Source organism: Halichoerus grypus, chromosome 4 (genome assembly GCF_964656455.1).
Source record: "Halichoerus grypus chromosome 4, mHalGry1.hap1.1, whole genome shotgun sequence".
Classification (NCBI taxonomy): Eukaryota; Metazoa; Chordata; class Mammalia; order Carnivora; family Phocidae; genus Halichoerus; species Halichoerus grypus.
The window spans coordinates 184586455-184609073 of NC_135715.1; the positions used below are offsets into that span (position 1 = coordinate 184586455).

The window sequence follows — 22619 nt, forward strand, 5'->3', positions numbered from 1 at the left end:
GGTAAATGCCATCATTAAAAATCATAAAACTGAAATGATTCTATAAATGCTTTATTAGCATCAACTTTAAACTACTGGTCTGCTAAACACAAGGTATTTTTCTGGAATCTTGGCTAAAAAATATACTTTGACTAGATAATGAATAAAAAGTCTTTTAAGGTGACCTTACAATTCGATGTACTACTTTAGAATTCAGAAGTCCAGAGTCTTCAACTTGATTCCCCTAGGCCTGCTTTCGAACAAGCTGAGCAAAAGCAGGATTACCTTTTCTAAAAAGACGGGAATTGCATCTACTACAACAGCAGATGATCGAGGAAGTGCTTCCATCATGTATGTTAAGGCTCGACAAGCATGGTTCATCTAGAAAACAAGGCAGCACTTTTACTCAGTAAGAACTCAAAATTTAAATCCGGGGTGTTTAAAAAAAAAAATACGCCACATACTTACAATATCGAAATTATGCTCCATCTGAAGTAATGTTATCTGTTAAAAAAAAAAAATAACTATTAGAAGCTATCTCTACCCTTAGAGAAGTCCTAGAGGAACTGTTTCTTCCTCTGTGTCAACTGAAATGGAAAGTATTAGTCAAGACCTATTCTTACAAAAATAGTATCAAGTTAAAACCTCGCACACATACAAAAGAAACGATTATATTAAGGATGGCATGATGCTCTGTCTTGGGAACTTTACTAGATAATCATCACCTCTCATGATCCAGGTCAGAAACAAAGCCTTCCTGTTGCTTACAACCAACTGTTCTGGTGCCTATAGCCCTCTCTCAGATGCCCGTTTAACAGACATCAATAAATACTTCATACCTAAAGAAACAGACCAGCAATGCCCTGGCATTTGTTAACAACTGTCCGGACAGACTCAAGACCACTGCTTCAACCCCTGTGAATAAGCTTCTCTACAAGTTGAGCTAAACACCATTTAACACAGCTGTAAACTTCAAACACATTATTGATCACATCAGAAACTAATTATGCACTAATTAAAACCCAAATTAATATTATTGTGCAAATGCATGAGTGAGTCTAAATATTGGATTTATTTTAGTTTCTCTTGTGGACAAGACCTTAAGCAGATTTCAGCCATGTTTTTCAAAGGCAGAAATTCAAAACTGCTAGGGATATATATGTACTCCATCCTCCTGAAGCAGTCAAAGCTACCAAAGAAATTTCCTATTTGGGGAAGCAATCATTCACTGTCTTCTAGTTCAATGGAAAATTTTAAATGCACTGAATTTAAGCTATAAAGTACCCTTCAGATAAATGTATTTAACAACGAACATCAGATATTCTAATACAATATTCACTTAATAGGAGTGCCTTCTCGGGGTGCCTGGGTGGCTCAGTCGTTAAGTGTCTGCCTTCGGCTCAGATCATGATCCTAGGTCCTGGGATCGAGCCATGCATCGGGCTCCTTGCTCAGACGGGAGCCTGCTTCTCCCTCTCCCACTCCCCCTGCTTGTGTTCCCTCTCTTGCTGTGTCTCTCTCTGTCAAATAAATAAATAAAATCTTAAAAAAAAAAAAATAGGAGTGCCTTCTCAGCTCTGAATTATGCTGGTTAAAGTATATCTACATACTCAAGGTCCTGATCACTTTTTTTGTTAGAACACACACACACTCCCCATTTTGGGGTTCAATGGAATTCAAATCACCTACAACCAGTCATTTGAAACACCCACTGTAGATTGAAAGGGGTTGTCACGTTAACAGGAAAAGTAACAAGTTCTCCAATTCTGAAGATGGTATGAACATTATAAGACCATGTTTGGGAAGAACTGCTTTAATTGATTCCTTTTCAACAAAAATTACTATGGTCACACAAGTGAATGGTGACGGATGGATATACATTCACAATATTCAATTTTGATAGAAGATAAATCTGGCCAATTCATTAACAACAGTCAGTATTAATAGCAGGAGCTGACTTACAGAAGGTCTATTAAGCACTTAAATCTAATAAACATCCAGCAAATTAAGTAAATTAGATTATGTGTCAACATTTGTGCTTAGATTTAACAGCATCTTTATTCAACTAATAAAAACCGCATTTTATATAGTATAAACCTAGTTCTTTTTTTTTTTTTTTTAAAGATTTTATTTATTTATTTATTTGGCAGAGAGAGACACAGCGAGAGAGGGAACACAAGCAAGGGAAGTGGGAGAGTTGGAGAAGCAGGCTTCCCGCTGAGCAGGGAGCCCGATGTGGGGCTCAATCCCAGGGCCCTGGGATCATGACCTGAGCTGAAGGCAGACGCTTAACGACTGAGCCACCCAGGCACCCCCCTTTATTATTTTTTAATAAACAATAACATCAACAAAACAAAATAGTTTAATTCAGGAAACAAAACCAGCTCCTGGGGAAATGGGGAGGGGGAGCATGAATATTGATATAGGCAAAATATAAAAACACAAAAACAAATACTGCTTTCATTAAACATTCAGAAATCAACATGCCAGCCCTCATTAGAGTGGAACTGGTAATAGTTAAATGCCAGTTCTCACTATCCAGGTCTGCATGGCAGAAAGTGAAGAAAGTGGTCCATCCTTCTCATCCCTTGCCAGAGCTGAGTTATCCAACAAGAACAAACAAAATAAAGACTATGTCACCTTGTGTTTCAAGGACCTTCATTCAACCGTCTCCACAATGTGATAATGAGATCAACTGAGACAATCTGATAAATCAACTATATTTGTCAACTTTATTTGCTATGTAAACAAAGACTTAACATGATACTTGGTTTTAACTTCCAACATACTCATATGCTCTGAGTATATTCATGGTGTTTATGTTAGTCTTTTGTTAGTATTTCACTCAGACTTAAATTTTAATTTTCAATTATAGCCAATCTCTTTAATCTTGAACTAAGACAACTACCAAGTGCTATTTAAGACTCACTGTGCTCAGGGGCCTACATTTAGTAGTGGCAATTTCTGTTCCCGTTGTTTTCCCATTAAAAAGCTTAAGCAATTAAGATGTTAATAAATTCTAAACATCAAGTCACGACTGTGTTGAAAAATCACTAAAAGGTTTTGTTTCTTTTTATTTTTACTTAACATAAAACCTAAGCTGGACGGATCCACGTGGTATTCTCACTTGGAAGGCGCTGCTGTTGCACCCAATTACCAAACACAAAACCTCTGTGGCCCACAAAGACACCCACAAGTGAGCTGCTTATTACTGGCCATGTATCACCAGTTTAAAAGAGAAAGCATCAAAGTTTAGGTATCACCTGATGGGGCAAACAACTTAAAGTTTAGAACCGGTCATTTTAAGTATCAAGAAATAGTAGTTTTAGAAGTAGTTTAGAAAATTTACAAATTCATCATTAGCAATCACTGACAAGATCTAGAAGCATGAAGTAAAAGCACAAAGCCACACTCTACTATCTTTTAGTTCAAACCGTGTAAATAATCATCATCCTTTCGGCAGCATTCATAGAACTGAGGTAAAACGAGGGGCAAACTCTCTTACCAAAGCTGGAACGACACTCTTGACAGGAAACCCTCCCAGCGTCTCCTCATTTCCCATAACCAATAACTGACACATTTCAATAACTGCCTGGAGTTGCTGGCTTTCATCACTTGCTTGTAGTCCTTGCAGAAGCTGCTGGGCCTTGGAGCCTTCAGAGGGAGGGAAAAAAATCATTACTTTTAAACATTTAAGGAAATTATGAGTAGGTCTAAGCCGTGACTCTACCTGGTAGCTGGCTGCTTATCTTTCCATCCCAGTGAAAGGCTGGGTCTACAGACCTACAGGGTTAAGACAGGCTGCTGATAACTGAAGACACAATTAAATCGGCTGAATTTATCCTACCTTACAGTGATCTCACAGTATTTATAGATTTTTGTCTTTTAATTTTTCTTTTAAAATGATACAATTGATTGGCTCTTACTAGCAAAAATAAAAAAATATCCGTAAGACTAATATGAATTGTTACCTCTGACAGAATTACTTTTACATACAGAGTGAGCAAAAGCTTTCTGCAGGAATAACAACCTGTTAAACAGTGATGCCCAGTCTTCAATGAAAATCCACATCCTCCTGAAGTCCTGCTCAGAATAAATGGAATCCTGGTAACAGTGGAAGGGCAAGAAAATAAAGGCAAACAGAGCAATGTACCTAACAGAAGAGAATGAAGTATTTCTAAAAACAGCAAAAGACTGGCCTTTTCACCTCCTCTCATTCCCTGTGCAGATGACTTCCACTTTTAAGGCTCAAATCCAATGCCCAAAGAACTGAAAAACGCTAAGATTCAACTCCCACAGGGAAAGACTGTGGTCAGTGAGCTGGATAACATACTCAAAAATAAACGCCACAAAGGTGTTCCAAATTTTCATGAACACCTTCCTACTTGAAACCATGATTAACTCAATTAACACTTACCAATTACAGCCAACGCTACTTTTAAGCCCTTCCTCTTCCTATACCTTCTCAGATTCCTGTCTGCATATGGGATTTGTCCGCTTCCATGTCATTAGTGAAACAGCTTAGAAATGCCAAATACTTAGAAACTGTCAATGAATGTGGAATTCATATGAAAACCAAGGTGTTTTTATTTCAATTAAGTTACAGTGATCTTCCTGGAAGGCATAGCCTTTCAAAGGGGACACACGGTGATCGTTGCATACAAGATCTATTTTTTCTCTGCTATGTAAGACTGGCTAATGAATTGCATATAACTATTACTGCCTACCTACCTTTACCATAACTAAGAGTAAACTCAAAAATATATTGCAAAAAGTCAAGTTTTCAGATGGCTGCCGTCTTTAAAATTTTCAAGCTAAATAGGAGTTCCACTTAGAGCAGGCCTATCATTTTTGCGTTGAAATGTGAAAGGCAAAACAAATGAAGGGAAAGTAAACTCTTGAAAACAGAAGAATCCTCGGTTGCTTCTAGATTTGCTTTTAAATGATGAAATAGTTCATGTATTCAACTAGCACAACCACCCAAAATAGGAAAAACTAACACATCCACAGGATGTTTTATAAACATGGAAGCTGGCAATTAAAGGACAGAGATCATGTTAGCATGATCAAAAGATACCACTGAACCTTAAACCAAACTGAAAATGACAATAACAAGCAAAAGCCATAATTTATGCTCTGATCAGTCAATTTTGGTTTTAGAGTCACTTATACTCTTAAAAATTACTAAGGAGCCCCAAAGCACCTTTGTCTATGTGACTTATATCTAACTTATATTTATAAATGCATCTGGGATTAAGAGAGAAAAACCAAATACTCGATTAATTCATTACATATTAATATAAACAAAGTTTTGTGAAAACCACCATATTTTCTAAAACAAAAAAATTCACATGATGAGCACCGTTATAATTTTTTTGTTGCAAATCATTTAAATGTCAGGCTTTATTAAAGAAAAACAGCAGTATGACCACTTCTGCATCTATTCTCAATCTGTGTCAACATTATTTGAGATGAAGAATGCGGAAAACATGGGCCTAGCTTTTTCACAAAAACTATTAAGAAGACATACACTTACTGGTAAAGACAGTAAAATTAATAACTTTGTTTAACAAGGGCATCCTTACATAAAAATGGAATTTTTTTTTTTTAAGATTTTATTTATTTATTTGACAGAGAGAGACACAGTGAGAGAGGGAACACAAGCAGGGAGAGTGAGAGAGGAAGCAGGCTTCCCGCTGAGCAGGGAGCCCGATGCGGGGCTCGATCCCAGCACCCTGGGATCATGACCTGAGCTGAAGGCAGACGCTTAACGACTGAGCCACAGTGGAATTATTTTTAGTAGGAGCATTTGGCATTGAAGAATACAATGACTGCTAGTGCTGTTTGGAACCACTGCTTTCATTCTTTCAATAACGTAACAACAGTTTTTACCCACCACAGCTTTTGCAACATCAACAAAATTCAAACAACAATGTAGAAAAGGAAAAACTTTACCAATCATTACTAGAGTTTTGACCAATGGATTCAATGTTAGAGTCTCAGGAACCCCAAGCAAGCCACAGACCACACTTTGAGAAGCACTATCACAGATCAAGGGTTGGAAGGCAAACATTTGCTATAAAGAACCAGATAGTAACTATTTTGGGCTTTGCAAGCCATAGGGTCTCTGTTGCAAATATTCAACCCTAGCACAAAAGCAGAACAGACACTACAAAAACAGATAAGCATGGCTGTATACCAATAAAACTTTATTTATGAACACTACAATTTCAATTTCATTTAATTTTCACATCTCACAAAATATTATTTTTAAATTTTTTTCAGCCATTTAAAAATATAAAAATCATGCTTAGTTCACAGGCTCTATAAAACCGAGCAGGAGGCTGAATTTGGCCCTTGGGCAGGAGTTTGCCAACTGCTGATACGAACGGGAGAGAGAACCCATAGCACTTCAGGGAGTCACAGGAAGATGATGTTTCTGACTGAATTGGTCCCAACGGACATCCGCCCAGTTCTGGAGCTGTGAAGAGGGCTGGAGCTGAATCAGAAGTTTTGGTAAGACAGAAAAAAAGCTTATGAAGTCTCATGGTGCTCAGAAGACAAAGGCCCTACAGAGGGAGGAGGCCTGCCTCAAACACACACAGCTAGTCGGTTCTACCCCCAGGACATCTGTGACATCTTGGAAACTGCATAATGAATAAAGTCTAAGTAGACAAAGACTTGCAAGGTTCTCAATCTCAACATACAAACAGGGATGAGCCACAGGTGAGAGGAGTCACACAAAAACTGCAATTCTGGTCAAAACAAGCTAAAGCCCCGACTAACACAAAATGATCAGCTTCTAACCCTTTATATGTCAATACAGAAAAGGGAGAAACAATGTTACGGTACATAACATTATTGAGCCTCCTCAGTTCTTTTATACAAAATGTCCAGCACATAAACAACTACTAGATATATGAAGAAACAGGAAAATGTGACTAATAATCAAGAGAGAGGGGCGCCTGGGTGGCTCAGTCAGTTAAGTATCTGTCTCTTGGTTTCGGCTCAGGTCATAATCTCAGGGTCTTGAGATCAAGGCCCGCATGGCTACACACTCAGCGTGGAGTCTGCTTGAGGATTTCCTTCCCTCTCCCTCTGCCCCTGGCCCGCTTGCATGCTCTTTCTGTCTCTAAAATAAATAAATCTTTAAAAAAAAAAGGGGGGGGGGGGAGAAGAAGGGAGGGGGGAATAGAAGCAGACCACAACCATTAGAATTATAAGACTATTTTATAACAATGATTAATAAACAGCGAATATAACCAAAGATGGACAAAATAGGTAAGTATGTAAAGAAATTCAACAGAAAACTGGAATCTACAAAACAAAACCAAGTAACTGTCCAGAATTGGAAAACATAATATCTGAAATGGTGGGTTTACGAAGAGATTAAAGATGACAGCGGAAAAAAAGAATTAGTGAATCTGAAAACTGTCCAATAGAAAGCTTTCAAACTGGACAAAGAGAAAAAAATAAAATAGAGCCAGAGAAATATGCGGATGAAGCCCAAAGTTTGAAGATGTATGATCTTGATACTCCTGGAAGGAAAGGAAGAATACCTGAAGAAATAAGGAGAAAAGAGAAGTAGTATTTCATGAGATAATGGCAAAGTATTTTCCAAAGCTGATGAAAGGTATCAAACTCACAGATTCAAATGGTCAGTGAAACCTAAGCAAACGAAAAATAAGACCTAATTAGGCTTAATATAAGTAAATTAAAAATATTTTGAAAAAGCAAATCTTTTTTTTGACAGAGACTATGAGTCTCCATGCTGAGAGCAAAGCAGAGCCCAATGAAGGCCTCGATCTCATGACCCTGATATCATGACCTGCGTGTCGAAATTAAGAGTTGGACGCTTAGCCCACTGAGCCAGCCAGGCACCCCCAAAAAGCAAATCTTATAAGAAGCCAGAGGAAAAAAGACATTGCCTTGAAAGGGCACCAGTAAGACTTTTAAACAGAAGACATGCAAAGTGCTAAAATGAGAATTTTATAGCTGGGGAAAATAGCATCTCAAAATTAAGGCAAATCAAGGACTTCTCAAAAGCAGAGAAAAGTCATTACTAGCACCACTCATTCACCACATGGAGAAAAAAAAAAGTTCTTCTAAAGAGAAGTGAAACAACTCTGATTAGAAGAGAGAAACTGCAGGAAGGAATTAAGAGCACTGAAAACAGGATGTGTATGTGGACAAAGGAATATGGATAATCTAAAACAATAATTAGGTCCTATTGTGTTTATAACACATGTATACGTAAAACAAATTAAAACAATAGTATAAAGGATGGCAGAAGGTAAAAAGAGTTTAACTATTACACAGTTCTTATACTGATCAGGATGTGATAAAGTATTAATATAAGGTAAGCTATAATAAACCAAGGACATGCATTAAAATCTCTATAGTAACCACTAACAGACATCTTACAGGGGTATAGAACTAAAAAATTAGAAGACAAAAACGGGTAAAAAGGGCCCCTGGGTGGCTCAGACAGTTAAACATCTGCCTTGGGCTTGGGTCCTGATCCCAGGATCCTGGGATCGAGCCCCACATCGGGGTCCCTGCTTGGTGGGCAGCCTGCTTCTCCCTTTCCCTCTCCCCCTGCTTGTGCTTCCTCTCCCTCTCCCTGTCTGTCAAATAAATAAATAAATAAACCTTTAAAAAGAAGAAGGAAAAAAAAAAGGCACCATTCTGTTTGTTATACATGACTGGAAGAAATGCAAAACGGTACAGCTCCAAAGAGCTGATTTACAACAATTTATACCAAAGATAACGCAGGAAAAAATACGAAAGCTGTGTTTTACTGCAACACAACCAAGACTGGAAATAACCTGAATGTCCAATAGGGGCACGCTAAATAAACCCTGCATCCCCGCAGGGGAACACTAGGACTGCTCTACAAAAGGAATACGGAATCTCCTCTCTCTCTCTCCAGCAGCTATAGGAAGTGATCACCAAAATACTGTTAAAGGCAACCTAAAGTGTATAAAGTTTACTACTCTTATCTTAAAAAGGCAGCATGTGTGGAGCAGATAATATGAATTTGTTGTTTTCTTAAGTAAATAACAGAGGGACAAGCCATGAAAGTAACAAAGGCTATTTGTCTGGGAGGAGGAAGCAGGGTAAAGGGAATAGCAAAAGAAGGTAAGACTTCCCTAAATATACCTTATTTGTAGATTAGACTTTCTAAACCATGTAAACATCCCATAAGGATAAAATCGAAGTTAAAATTTAAAAGCAATCTCGAGAAATTAGAAGCAAATCAAGTAAATGAACCAAACCAACTTGGTGGCCTGAATAAAGAGAAGAAATCATTTCAAATGACTTTAAAATACAGAAACTTGACCACAAAATGAGCCCCCAAGAACACCAAAAACAAAGACTGTTGAAAAATTAAAACTCTCAATAATATTACCTTTGGTGTTAAGTTGGAATTTTGTATTGTAGGAGAATGCAAATTAAGTGACTATGTTACTATCATTGGGAACTGGAACTTTTGGCTTGGGAGAAAGAAGATACAAGATAAAGGCAGATAAGAACCTCGCAGCCCTAAATTTGAATTCGCATTAAAAGCAAAAACTCATGATTTTATTTTAAAAGATAAAATACAATTATTTCCTAGGTTTGTTCATTACACGTGTCAAATAACAATGATCACCCCAGGGGTACCTGGGTGGCTCAGTCAGTTATGGGGTTATGTTTCCGGACTCTTGGTTTTGACTCAGGTTTTGATCTTGAGCCCAGCATCAGTGCCTCAGGTCAGAGTAGGCTTCAGATTCTTGCTCCCTGCCCCCTCCCCGCTCACACACTCATGCTCTTCACCCCCCTCAAATAAATAAAATCTTTAAAAAAAAAAAAAAAAAAAAATCACCCCAGTAGCAATGAGTAGACCTAGACCCTGGACTATGAACTCTATAAATACTATTTCATATAAAAGAGACCAGGGTGTTCTCTGAGAAAATCCCTAATTTCAGGTATCTGGGGTGGGGGTTTTGACCCTGACATATCAGAAAAGAAGTTATCAAAAACTACTGGTGACATTATCAAAAAGATTCAGAAGCCAACCCCCAAAAGATGCCATCATCCAATGATAGGACAATTTAATAATCAAATAATCTCTGAAATGTCTCCACCTGACAGTGATATTTAAAAAGAACAATAATGGCATTTTGGAGGATGCAAAAACTAACTATTTTCCAAACTGGTAAATAATGGGGAGAAATCCGTTTTTCCTATACCAGTTATTCTCCTAACAAAACAGAAGGGAGATACTAATATATTTCTACTAAATTATCTCTTTTACTTCTAATAAATGAAGTCTGGTCATTAGATGTGAAGTGCTATCATTTTATAATCCCTGTCATGTAGGCACCCAGTTTTGACGGCTTAAGAGACGATCAGACTTTATGTGCCTCCTAGTATTAGCACACACTACCACCTTTGCTTAGTCTTTCCCCACCAAGAAAATAATCAAACCTGAATCTGAAAAAGCCTCTAGATCCAAACACCAGTTTATAAAGAAGTACACTTATGACACTTGAGAGAAGGAAACTTAACACTCATTGGACAGCTATTATTAAAGAAAGTATTAGTTTATTTTTCAGGTATGATAATGGTAATCTGGGGGGGGGTCTGTTTTAATGCGCATTATCTCGAGCTCCATGTTTGTAGACAATTTTATATATAATGTCTGGGATTTGTTTCCCACAATGTGGGAGGAGGGCTGTGGGTAAGGGTAAAGCCAAAGACTGGCCATACAGCAGGCATCGCTGAACTGGATCCTGGGCGGGGGAGACGACACCCGACAGACACTGTTGTCTACTCTGGTTCTATCTTATTACATTAATTTCATGTGCAATGGTCAACCCTTAATATGAATTTGAGATGATTTAATGTTAATACTCTTAACAGCCTTCTCCAAGAAATAAATGAAGTAGTGAAATCAAACTTCTCTCAAGAAAAAAAAAAAGAACAATGTATTAACCGATGGCTATATATAGATATTTTGATCCTGATTCAAATAAAAAAAAATTGTAAATGGATTTATGAGAGGCCTAGAACATTTGCACTCTAAACAGGCACCTAGTAAAAGTAAGGATTCCTCTTAACATAACCACAATACTGTCTAAAATTTTTTTGTCCTTATAGTTACAAATTAAATGACATGCAAATGAAATGATGTGTAGGACTGCCTTAAAATTAATCATGGGGATGGCGAGAATGAGAACATTAACTGAAACAATAGTTGCTGGGGATTGATAATTGTTGATGGGTTCATGGAGGTTATTCTACTACTATATTCTCAAATTTGCATATATTTATCTTTTTTATAACACATATCATGTCATTGCCCTTTCTAAATCCTTCAATGGTTCCTGAGTACAGTTATTAGGTTAAATCCCATATTTGCCGCCGGCCTGCCAAGCCCTCCATGACCTAGTGAGTATCTATCCCTCTCAGATTTCATCTTCTACCACTTCACTCTTTCCACAGGCCCCTCTTGCTTTTTCTCAACATGCCAAGCTAAGTCCCACCTCTGGTGGTGCACTTCATCTTCCCTCAGACCTGTGCAGGGCTGGTTTCCTCACCTCATTTAGGTACCCACGAATTCACCCTGCCTCAGAGAAGGTTTCTCTAACCAAGCTAAGTATATCCCCTCACCAGCCAACCTACATCCTTACTTTGTTTTGTTTTCCTCCATAGCATTAGCACTACCTGAAATTTTTTCTATTATAAAACTGTCTTCTTTATCGCCAGGGTCACCCTCTAGAGTGGAAGCTCCATGTGGGAAACAACTCTGTACTACCCTCTTCATGACTCAGGACAATCCCAGTACCTAATAAATGACACTAAATAAGAATCCTCCTTCAAGGGTTCATGAGAACTTCGCAACAGGGTACGTTATCTGAGAGCTGAGTGTCACGGCAGCAAAAGCAAAACCAAACCAAACCAAAAATACCAGCTGCTTCTTAAATTTCTGTCAAATGCTAAGGCCAGAAACTTGAAAAGGACTTAAGTATAAATACACATATGTGAGCTTATGTCCACACATTTAAAAAAAACCAACCCAACAACTTGGAATATTTGATGGAAAATTGTATGAGCACATATTAGTAAGGTAAGAGTTAATAGACTTCAGTTAACACTTTAGAAATGTTGAAATTAATAAAGACTGAAATCTAAAAATACCTGCTGATTCTTTGAAAACATTATCAATGGAGTTATTAAAAAAATGCTTAAATGTAAATTTTGTTTAAGGAAGCTAAAGATAGTATTCTATACCAGAAAGAATTTAACTGGATTTGTAATTATGCAAAAGTTATTCTTGTTACTGAGTCACTGTTTTGTCTACCATACATGACAAGATCTCTGGATTATAATATGTTAATTTGATTAAATGAGTCTAGCGACTGGTAATTCTGCTAAGAAATCTTTTCTCTCCGGCTCACTCTACAATTGACTGTCTTACATACGGATTGAATATTATGCCACAAAAAATTCAAAGATTCAAATCTATGCAAATCATGCAATCAGATGCTACAATATAATCAATGTAATCATCTGAGATTCTTTACTATGCTAGAGTTAAACAAAGATTTAATCTTGCCGAAACTCTGGATGATTTTCTAATGACTCCAATCCAGTAATCAAAAATAAAAGTACAGAAGAACCTAGAGTTGCTGGGTTTAAAGGCAAGAATGTGCACAAACCCTATTTTTTAAAACAGGTTAAAGTTCATGAAAACCTCCTTATAGGAAAGCCTCTTTACAGCTATAGATAAACAGTAAAAACAGCACTCACCTAATTATTAAAGGTTTTTGCGGGGGGGGGGGGGGGAATTTAAGAGTATTCACTTACTAGCTCCGCTTCCAATTGTTCTATGGAAAAGTTGCGACATCCGAGGACCGAGTGGGCCAAACAGATGAGGAGGAAGACCCCTGGCCTCTAACAAAGCTGAAGAAAAAAGAAAGGCATGAGGAATAGTTGAATTGTAAATGCAGTTGATCTTATGTAAAAATTTCAAGTACTGATTCATCTCACATGATTTAGACAATGTTACTTTCCATTTTTATCTTTAGAAGAAACTAAACTTTCAAGACCACTCTTAAGATATTAATTAATATAAGTTACAACACCCATGTGCTAGTTTCAAGGCATCTTAGGTTTTATGGTGATACTAAATATCAGTGCCAGAGGGGACTGTATGAAATGATCCAAGAATAACCCAGAGTAAGTATTTACTTTGAAGAAATTATAGGTTAAGCACCCTTGTGTTGCTTTCTCTCTGATATTGGTCATGAGATCTTCTAAAAAACATATGGAAAAATTATTTTTATCAGGTCCAATAGGTGAAAAAAAATGTGTTCATGAGACTTCTAGTGGAAAAGAGACTGCTGTAAATTACTTTAGGAACTTAAAAGCAATCTGAAAGTGCTTTATAAATAATGTTTCTCGTAAGCCTCACACTGCGGATCTATCATGTAAACCAACTGTCTGAAGACAACAAAAATACATACCCACCCATTTGTAAAGAGCATATACATAATATAAGGCTGCTTTTTTAAAAGCACAACATTAAAATACCTGGTGTTTAGGTATACACTTTACATTCATTTTAAAATAGGTGACCAAGAACACAGCAAAAGCACCCCACTGGGATGCATTACGTTTGCAGGTACCAGAGAACATCATATTAAGCTATCCCCTTTTCAAGATCTTCCTTAATTCATTTCCAGCTATACAAGCAACCATAGTAGAGAACATTTTAAAAACAAAGAATACATACATAACATTTTGTCTAAACAGTAAAAATAGAGAGCCAGACAGATCATCTTCCAAATCCAAATCATCACAAATAAGAAGTTTTTATGAGTACAGGCATTGCTAGAGTATGTTTAAATGAGCTTATCCGAATTAATTTCAACAAAGAACAGAAGTCACAGGCAGCCTCTGATAATGGTTTCTTATTTCTTGTAAGCTCCTTAACTGTCTTTACCTTGTAATCGTCCCATCTCGGAATCATCGGATTCACTTTCCCCAGAGGTGGTCATGCCCACAGCCCCTGCAACAGAACTAGAGGCTTCAAGAGGGGAGGGGAGGGGGGAGAAAAGAAGGTGAGGGTTAGGAGAGGAACATTCAAACTCATGATGTCTGGTTTATCTTAAAAAAAAGAGCAGAGTTTTACAGACTACCGCAAATAAAGGCAATTAAATGTGTCTGCCCGTTGCACACTCAGCTGTTCTAGATTTCATCCTGTAGCTTCTATGAACAATAGGATGGTTCAACTATCTCAGTGTTCAACAAGCATAAAAATAACAACCTTTACATTTCTTCCATACATGGCTTTGACAGATTCCTCATGCCTCTGAAACTGTTCCTAAATTAAGTCTTGTCCTGAAGTCATCTACCAAAAGTCCATGAAGATCACACTGCCAAAACCGCCATGAGGTTTACTAGATGGGCAGGCAGCCACAAACAGGACAGAAAGCAAAGCTGACATCTGGGGGAAAAGCTCCATGCCAACGTGTGTCTTCTTCAGTCGGCCTTACTCCTGGGCTGCAGTCTTGACACAATCACTTAGACTTTTTCTCTAAGAGCACGCAAATAATACCCTTCTTATTTCCAGGGCAAAATACTGAAGATACACATTACAACCAACAGCAAAGCACTGAAGTACAAAATAGCGGACAACTAGGATGTCAAAACAAGTGCAGAAAAAAGAGTTCAGATTTAGAAGGATTCTACTACCCAAAAAGCTAACCTGAGCAATAATTCAGTCTAAGCAAAGAGAGGCTGATTCTATTATGAATCTGACCAGACAAAACTATATTCCTTTAAAACCAGCAGTTTTACTGTTCCTCCTCTCAGTGTCTCTTGAGTCTTTAAGCATTTTTTCTATACAATTAACCCGTGTATGACCACATTATCCACAATACCCTAAACCCTCACACTCTCCAGATAACGACAAAAGATCAGCCCAGAACGTTTTTTATTGTTAAAAGCACATGGATAAAATGTGAACTTACAGAGCTTTTCTGAAGAGATGCTAATAAACAAGCCACCAACTGTATTATTTTCTTAATAGTTTTCTTCACACCTCATTAAGTATCTTCTATGATTTCACTGGGATTTTAAAAAATTCATACAAAAATGTATGGCTTAAGAACAGGAGTCAGCAAACTGTGGCCCACAGGCCAAATTCAATCCAGCACATCATTTTGTAAATAACATTTTATTAAAACACAGCCAAACTCATTGTTTTACACACTGTGGCTGCTTTCCTGCTACAACCCCAGAGCTGGGTTTTAGTTCCAACAGAGCCTGCATGAAGCCTAAAACATCAACTATCTGGCCCTTCACAGGCAAGGTTAGCCCCTGGCTTATACTTACAGGTTAGCCAGAAATGCTAGTATTAAAGTGTATCAGTTTAACAAAATCCACACTTCTGGGGAAGAAAAAAGAATAACTACACTCGAGGACGCTGCTTACACGTGGCATTTATGAAACGCTTACCATCTGCAGACTGGGTCTATCTGTTTCCTTACGAGGCACTGTAAGCTTTTTCACACTCGTGAGGTAACTGAGGCCTTGTGACTTTGAGTGTACTTGCCCAAGGTCAGACAGCTACCCACAGATCAGAGATCTGAGCCCAGGTGGTCTGAGGTTGTACTCAAATACTGTACTCTATTGGCCCCTTAATAATATTCTTCAGTTCTAATTTTTCATTCTAGTACAGCTGCTTCTTCACATTAAACAGAAATCTGGTTAACAAATACTGTTATTAAGGTTCCAATTATGGCTGAATTTGTTAAAGTGACTCTTAAACTTGCTTTTAAGCTGTTCTAATCATGTGCAGAGCAAATACAAAGTCTTAAATGAAGTTGTTGGTTTTTTTTTTAAAGCACCCCCTGGCACCACATCTTTTTTAAGGGAAAAAAAAAAACAAAAAAACAAAAAAACAAAACTTCACTTGGGAAGGTAATGCTGGCTTTGTTAGTTTATGTATTAGAGGGTCACCATAAGGAGAGGCAAGAATATTCTGATTTTTCATGGAGGTGGAGGGCCTGTTTTGACAGAAATCAGTCACTGAACCCAAAGAAGAAAAGATTCTTCGCCAGCCCAATGATGGCAAATATTATTAATCATTTGTCTACTATAGTTCCATGTAGGTATTACAGAATTAGATAAACCAAACTAGCCTGGCTTGTGAGTGGCTGTCTGTAAAGTTACCCAGGTAAGGAAATGTCATCGGCCGACAGCAGTCAATGACAAAATTCTTTAGTCAAGGTGTCAAACCTCTTTGGGCAACATGCACAAGATCTGTCCCAACACAAATATAAACATAAGATTATCAAGCAGAGAAAATCTGATGCCAGATTTTAAGGTGTCAATCTTTTTTTGTTGTTTTATCTCCCCCATCTACTCTTTAGCATATCTTCACAGCACCATGTAAGACAGTTTCATTCAATACACAGTTCAATTAAAACTATGGAAAAATATTTAAATCAGAACACAAGAAATTTATCACAGAACCCCACGTCTTTATACCTTAACCGATAAAGGCCTCTTATGCAGAAAGACAATAAAATATTAGAATGCTGATAGAATTAAATTTTACTTGACAGGAACCTTAAGGGTTTACCAGATCCCTACCTATAAGAGGCATCAGGAAGACATTTTTATGAGTGTAATGAAATCCTTTGAGCAAGGCCAAAAGAATAACCGTTAGTAATGTAATTATGCCTTAGATGGGCCCTGGTATCAGGTGATATGCAAGCATCTAATTTTTAGGGATTCCAAACAAAAGTAGTTAGGGAGATAAAAAAAACTTAACAAAACTGGGGTTGCTTTCTTTTTACAAACTGACCCTATTCATTTCTTGTGAAATTAAGATTCTCAATGCAAAATCAGGTGCCAGAACACGGGCTATTCTTCCTTGCCATTTGACTGTTTTGCAGGTGTAAGGAAGAATACTTACTTCTCACTTTAGTGTCTCTAGTATCTGCAAGACTTTATCAGCACTATGAAAAGTTACACAGTTCTGATAAAGCCAAAACTACACCCCCCATCTCATGGGAAAATGTGGGCAACACTTAACTTTCAACGCCAAGAGCTAGCATCTCTTCTATGAAGAGCCAGAGAAGTTGGGCTCCATATATAAGTATATTTCAAGGTGACCGAGCAGGCACACCGTTATCAACAAATTTTCCTGAGTGTCAACAATACTGGCAAAGTCAGGGTGATATGAGCAGATCTGCCGAAGACAGAGCAATGCTTTATCACTACATGGATAAAAAGCAATAAGGCAATAAGTTTATTTCAATGATTTCATTGGAATAGGTCAGGAAGATGGGATCTCCAAAAATAAATAATGCTGGGGGGGAAAAACCCGTAAAAACACTGAAGAGATTCAATCAATCTCTTTAAATTAATAAAAACATTATTTTAAAATAAATGTTTCCAATAGAGTCTTATACCAACTGTCTAAGAGCTGTCTGTGAACAGATGCTTGCCAAAGATGCTCTAAGTTATTAACACCATCGATTTATACTCCACACTGACTTAGAGGGTTGTATTTCTCTTTAAATTCCAGTTGTACATATGGAGAAACTAAAGCACATCACACTGAAGAACTTAACGTAAAGTTCGTAAGGAATCTGCTGCTTCCCGCAGCACTACTTCAGTGAGCTGGCAGAGAATCAGTCCTGCAGCACCTAGAAGGCACCGAAGTGAAATGAAGTCGTGCTGTGGGCCCCGGGTTATCTTTCCCTTGAACGTGGAAAATACTGAGATCACACCGTGATTTCCGGCAGTCTTATGAACCTAATCCCCTGAAGCCTTTATCCTCTTAGGTAAATACACCAGGGATCAACACCTTACACACCACCCCCTCATTCTGGCCGCCAGTGGTAGCCATATGAAATTAACTCTTGTGACTGTCGGGGAAGCGGAAGGACACAGCCTTTAGAAATGTGCCCTTCTTTTTGAAAACCTGGATTTCAGAGTCCCACAACCCTGGGCAACGTCAACCATTATGTGCCTCAGTTTTCCCTCATTTCTAAAATGGGGAAAACAGCACTCACACCTCAGCACACTGTTATTGCACATTAAATGAGAATATATGTAAAGTGCTTAATACCGCGTCTGCAACAGTGTACACTCTCTACAAACGTTAGCTACGAGAATTACTGTAGTGAGTCGGCTTTCACACAGTCCACAGCTCCATTTCTGTCATCCACGTGGGAACTGCCCCACTTCCATATGCAGACTTGAAATAAACATTTAAAACACTGGGAAGCATCGCCTGGGTGTCATCAAGAGCTTCAATAATTTGTATGTGCAATGGACTGTACTTTCCCTCATATTTAACCCTTGGGAAAAACTATTTTTAATAAAAAGGGGGGGTACATGAAAAAGGTCCCCTCCCACCAGAAGAGACGGTTCAAGTTCGCCATGCCACTTATTATACAAAACCAGGCAAGACAGTGGTAAAAATGTTAAGCTGGACCGAAAGCTGAGAGCAGCATAAAACATGAACAGTGGAGGGCAAACTAGGACATAGGCTCCACCACAGGCATGAAAGAAAACCAGCACACACGTGAGTGTTACGTGAAAGAGCGTTGTTATTAAAGAACACACCTAACACCTAAGCCCATGTGTATCATTCTGACAGAAGAGACTCATCATACCCATGTTCATAAGGATGAACTGCAACATTTTCCTGTCTGTTCTTAACGTTAGATAGAAATGCTCACGACAAGCTACATTTTAAAACCTGCTGGCCACAATGAGCCTCTGAAGTATTAGTCTTCTTTTCCTCTTGGTGATCAGTACATACTTAAAGCTGAAAAGGGTGGGTGGGGGGCAGCCTAATCTTTGTTGTGCTAAGATATCAAGAAGCATAAAAATAAGCCCATAAAAACATACACAGCATTCTTAAAGTTCCTTTCAAGAGGAATACGTATTACTTTTTAGGGACTACAACATTCTCCATTCAAATTTACACACGTATGAAGAAGTAATTTAAGCCATATCCTTACGTTGTTATTATGAACTTAAATTTCCCATCACGGGGCAGCTACTGTTCTGTCCTCACTGCTACAGAACCTTCACAGAAAGTGACTAGTTCCTAAAAGCTCTCTGAATGTAATGAATACAAACTTGGATTTGGAAAAGAATTAAAAAACAGAAACAAATAAATCCAACTCATCAAAAACCCAAACCTATAAAGTAAAACAAAGGAGAACAAGTTTATCTGATGATAACATTGAGTACATCTCTGTCCCCTCGCTTGCCTTACACCTGGTACGCCTACAAGGTAATTTATCTCTGAACAAATCAGTAAGGTTCATAAATGCATTTTAGAGCTAAGACGTGCCAATCTACCTGCAGCTCCTTGGGGAGTTTCGTCTGTCCGAGCAGCGGAAGAATTCACCGTCTCCTGGCTGCTTTCAGGGTCCGCCATTTTCTCCTGTCGACGAGCTTCAGCTGCTCCTCGCTTGCCCAGGCCAGAGCCTCGCCGGCTACAACAGAAAGACGCCATCACAGGCAGCCCTACCAGTGACCACGAGCAATGTCCACGCAGCACAAAGCTCTAATGCATGGAGCACAAAGCCAGTTTCTTCTTTTTTCCATAGAAATTGTTGCAGAAAATCATTATGGGTAACAACCAAGACTTTGTATATTTAAAATTCTTCCAAGTTACACTGCAGTCACAATACATGCTTTTGTGGTGCTATGAGCTATTGTCATCCTTACAGACAGAAATGATTTTTAAACACTTCAACTAAATGGAAAAGTGACCCCTGCTTAGAGAATTCAATTCATTTAAATTAGATCCCTACTTCCAGGGTAAATAGTCAATATACAGACTTTACACTAACAAAGGGCGGGGGGGAGAGAAGAAGAGGAAAAGATGTGGGAAATTCCTATCACCTAAGTTCCAGATAACTTAAACCACCAAAAAAAGAACTACCCTAATAATGAACAAGAGATCCATCCTTTAAAATAAAGAATTAAAGATTTAACATTTATAAATACATACAGATGATACTGAGGAAGACACTGGTTCAGGATTGAGGCACAGCGTAATATGGAAAGAATAATCATCAGTCATTTCTCACAAAGCAAATTACATTTTATTGATGATGATTTTTTCTATTTTAATAGAGAAATCAGTAAGCAAATCAGGTAAAAACAAAAGATTTCCCCAAATTATTATAACTTGGTATTGTTTAAATCGCAGCCCTCTAAATTAGGAAATGAAGAAACATACTACTAAGGATATGTTTTAGAACAAAGTCAAACTGCGGTGGAATTAGATGCTGGCCAGAAACAACCAGGAAGCAGCAGGCATTAAGTGACATGTAAATGAAGGCTCTGAATTACCAGAAAGTACTAGAAGAGTTTGTTCTTCCAAGTAGTAAAAAATCCTCCATAAACAGGGATTTGCTTAGCCAATCTTTTCTTGCAGAGAAACAGCTCACTCCAGACCCAATTTACCAAGCTACAAAGTAGTGGGATTCAAATTAATTCATCTATTTAACATTCAATTTACACGAGCCACGTGACACACTGTGCTCAACACTTGGCTTGATGTCCTCAAGGAGCATCAGGCTAAACAGAGATGGAGACACGGCTACAGCAGGCTGTAGAAGCAGTAAATCTAAAGAGGAACTGCCACTAATTCAGAAAAAGTTTGAGATGAAGAGCTTTCCAGGCAGTGGCTGGAGAGCTTGTGTAGAGAATAACCATGTAAACTCTAAGTAATTTCACATGCGCTACGAAAGTGGTCGTGAGTAGGAGGAAGGCAGGCAACAGAGCTGGGACACTAGACTACCTGACATCACACCAACTTAAAATTAATTTTCAACCACAGTGAATTTGGTTTATATCTCAGATTATAAACTCTGGGTAAACAGATTCAAAATCTAGCCCAAAATTTTTAGACAAAAGCTTTGAAGAACTAAGAAAATTCTCAGGGTTCTCGTAAAACTATTGCCAAGAAACCACAAAAGCAAACAGGTACACTAACTCCAGATATTTTAATAGCATTTTAAACAATCCAGACAGAACCAGAAAATAAGTGGAAAAGTAGATTTAAGTGGCTCGAGTCCTTTTCTTATGACTTGCAACTAGTCATATTCTTTATGTCACTACTGTACCCACCACCAAGAGTAGTCATTGTCACTTATCTTAGAGGACAAACAACAGAAGGGCTAAAACCTTTCAGCTCACCTGAGTGAGAGTAGGGAAAAGGCAAACTGAAATCATTTGCCCCCATCACTGTTTTTGGCACATTTAGAAGAAAGAACAAACCACATATAAAAGAGTAAAAGTCCTCCACAGCCGTGAATAATTAGCTGCACAAGGGCATTTGAGCAACTGACCACACATGAAAAGGTGAGGAAATTCTTAAGAAAAAAAAAAAAAAAAATGTTTAACTTTAACCTAAGTTCTCAAATCAGTTAATATAAGAATGTGAAATAACACACTGTATCATATCAAAGGTAGCTGATTTTCTGAAAAGGAGATCCAAAACAGCAACTGGGGAAAACGGGAACTGGAGACATGAAAGCAGACACAAGACACCCACATTCCTCTGTGAGGGGTAGGTGTTGTAATACAAAATGAAAATGAAGTACATCTCTCTCCCCCTTATCCATTAAACTCAAGTGGTGCCAACACATTGAGAAACTAATTAGGCAATATTACAGCCACTAAAATAGGCATCCCTTTTGATCCATTAATCACACTACTAGGAAATTTAGCTACTTTTTAAAAAAAACCCCAAATCTGCATAAAGATGCTCATTAGAGATTTATTGGCCAACTGGAACTCTGAAAACAACAAAATGTCCAACTGCTGGCAATAACTCTGTGAAAATAATGTAGCAACAGAGGAAAAGATAGAGGGTGAGAGTGCTGTCAAAAATAGCATGATTAATACTTAGCAAAAACATGTAAATCAACACTGGGGAAGAATTCATTTATATTGGGTAAGTTTCTTTACTACTCAATATTCAAGTGAAAACTTCAATCATTTTTGAAAACCTGGAGAGGGAAGGATCCCAACAGAAGTGGAGAAGATAACGAACTGGATCATAAACTGGAAAACGCCAATGTGTTACCTGGCACTAGCACAGGAGCCCGTGGTCTTTTGGCGAGTGCTCCGCCTCAAACTGGGGAGCTCAGCAGGTGGGGATTCACTGCGCTTCTTGGTAGATTTTCTTAAACCTATACATGTGGAACGCAAAAGGGAATTTTTTAAAAAAAGAAGTTATCATAAATTAAAAATTACACAATTCTTCAGGTCAAAAGTCCAATGCACCTTCCATGGGCTCTCTAGCACTCTGCGAGGCTCCCGTCACAGTTTGCCTTTACTGACCCAATCCATCCTGGCAAGGTTAATATGGTACCTGGCATTCCCCGTCAGGACAAGTCCCACTTGGCCCCAACCTTGACTCGAGCTCTCCCACACCTGAATGACGGTCTTTCTCCTCTCATACCATCCCCTTTAACCATTCCTATCATCTCTACTCCTCCACTGACTAAGGCCAAGAGATATTTTTTTTTTTTTGCATTTACTATATATTTCAGGATTTTACTAAATTTAAAAATTTTTCTATTTTTCATTTTCATTCA

At 38.1% G+C, this 22619-nt stretch overlaps 1 protein-coding gene across 14 annotated transcripts in view; it reads right to left on the bottom strand.

Moving 5' to 3' along the window:
• Positions 1–22619, bottom strand: part of TRIP12 (thyroid hormone receptor interactor 12) — a 140980-nt gene that overhangs the window by 47267 nt on the left and 71094 nt on the right. For all 14 annotated transcript variants that reach the window (XM_036071502.2, XM_036071505.2, XM_036071518.2 and 11 more), the window contains 7 exons: positions 22106–22211; positions 19363–19499; positions 13973–14056; positions 12835–12930; positions 3485–3633; positions 448–483; positions 265–360 (listed from right to left, as the gene is read on the bottom strand). In XM_036071502.2, the coding sequence (XP_035927395.1) occupies positions 265–360; positions 448–483; positions 3485–3633; positions 12835–12930; positions 13973–14056; positions 19363–19499; positions 22106–22211 (704 nt within the window). The remainder of the gene's footprint in view (positions 1–264; positions 361–447; positions 484–3484; positions 3634–12834; positions 12931–13972; positions 14057–19362; positions 19500–22105; positions 22212–22619) is intronic.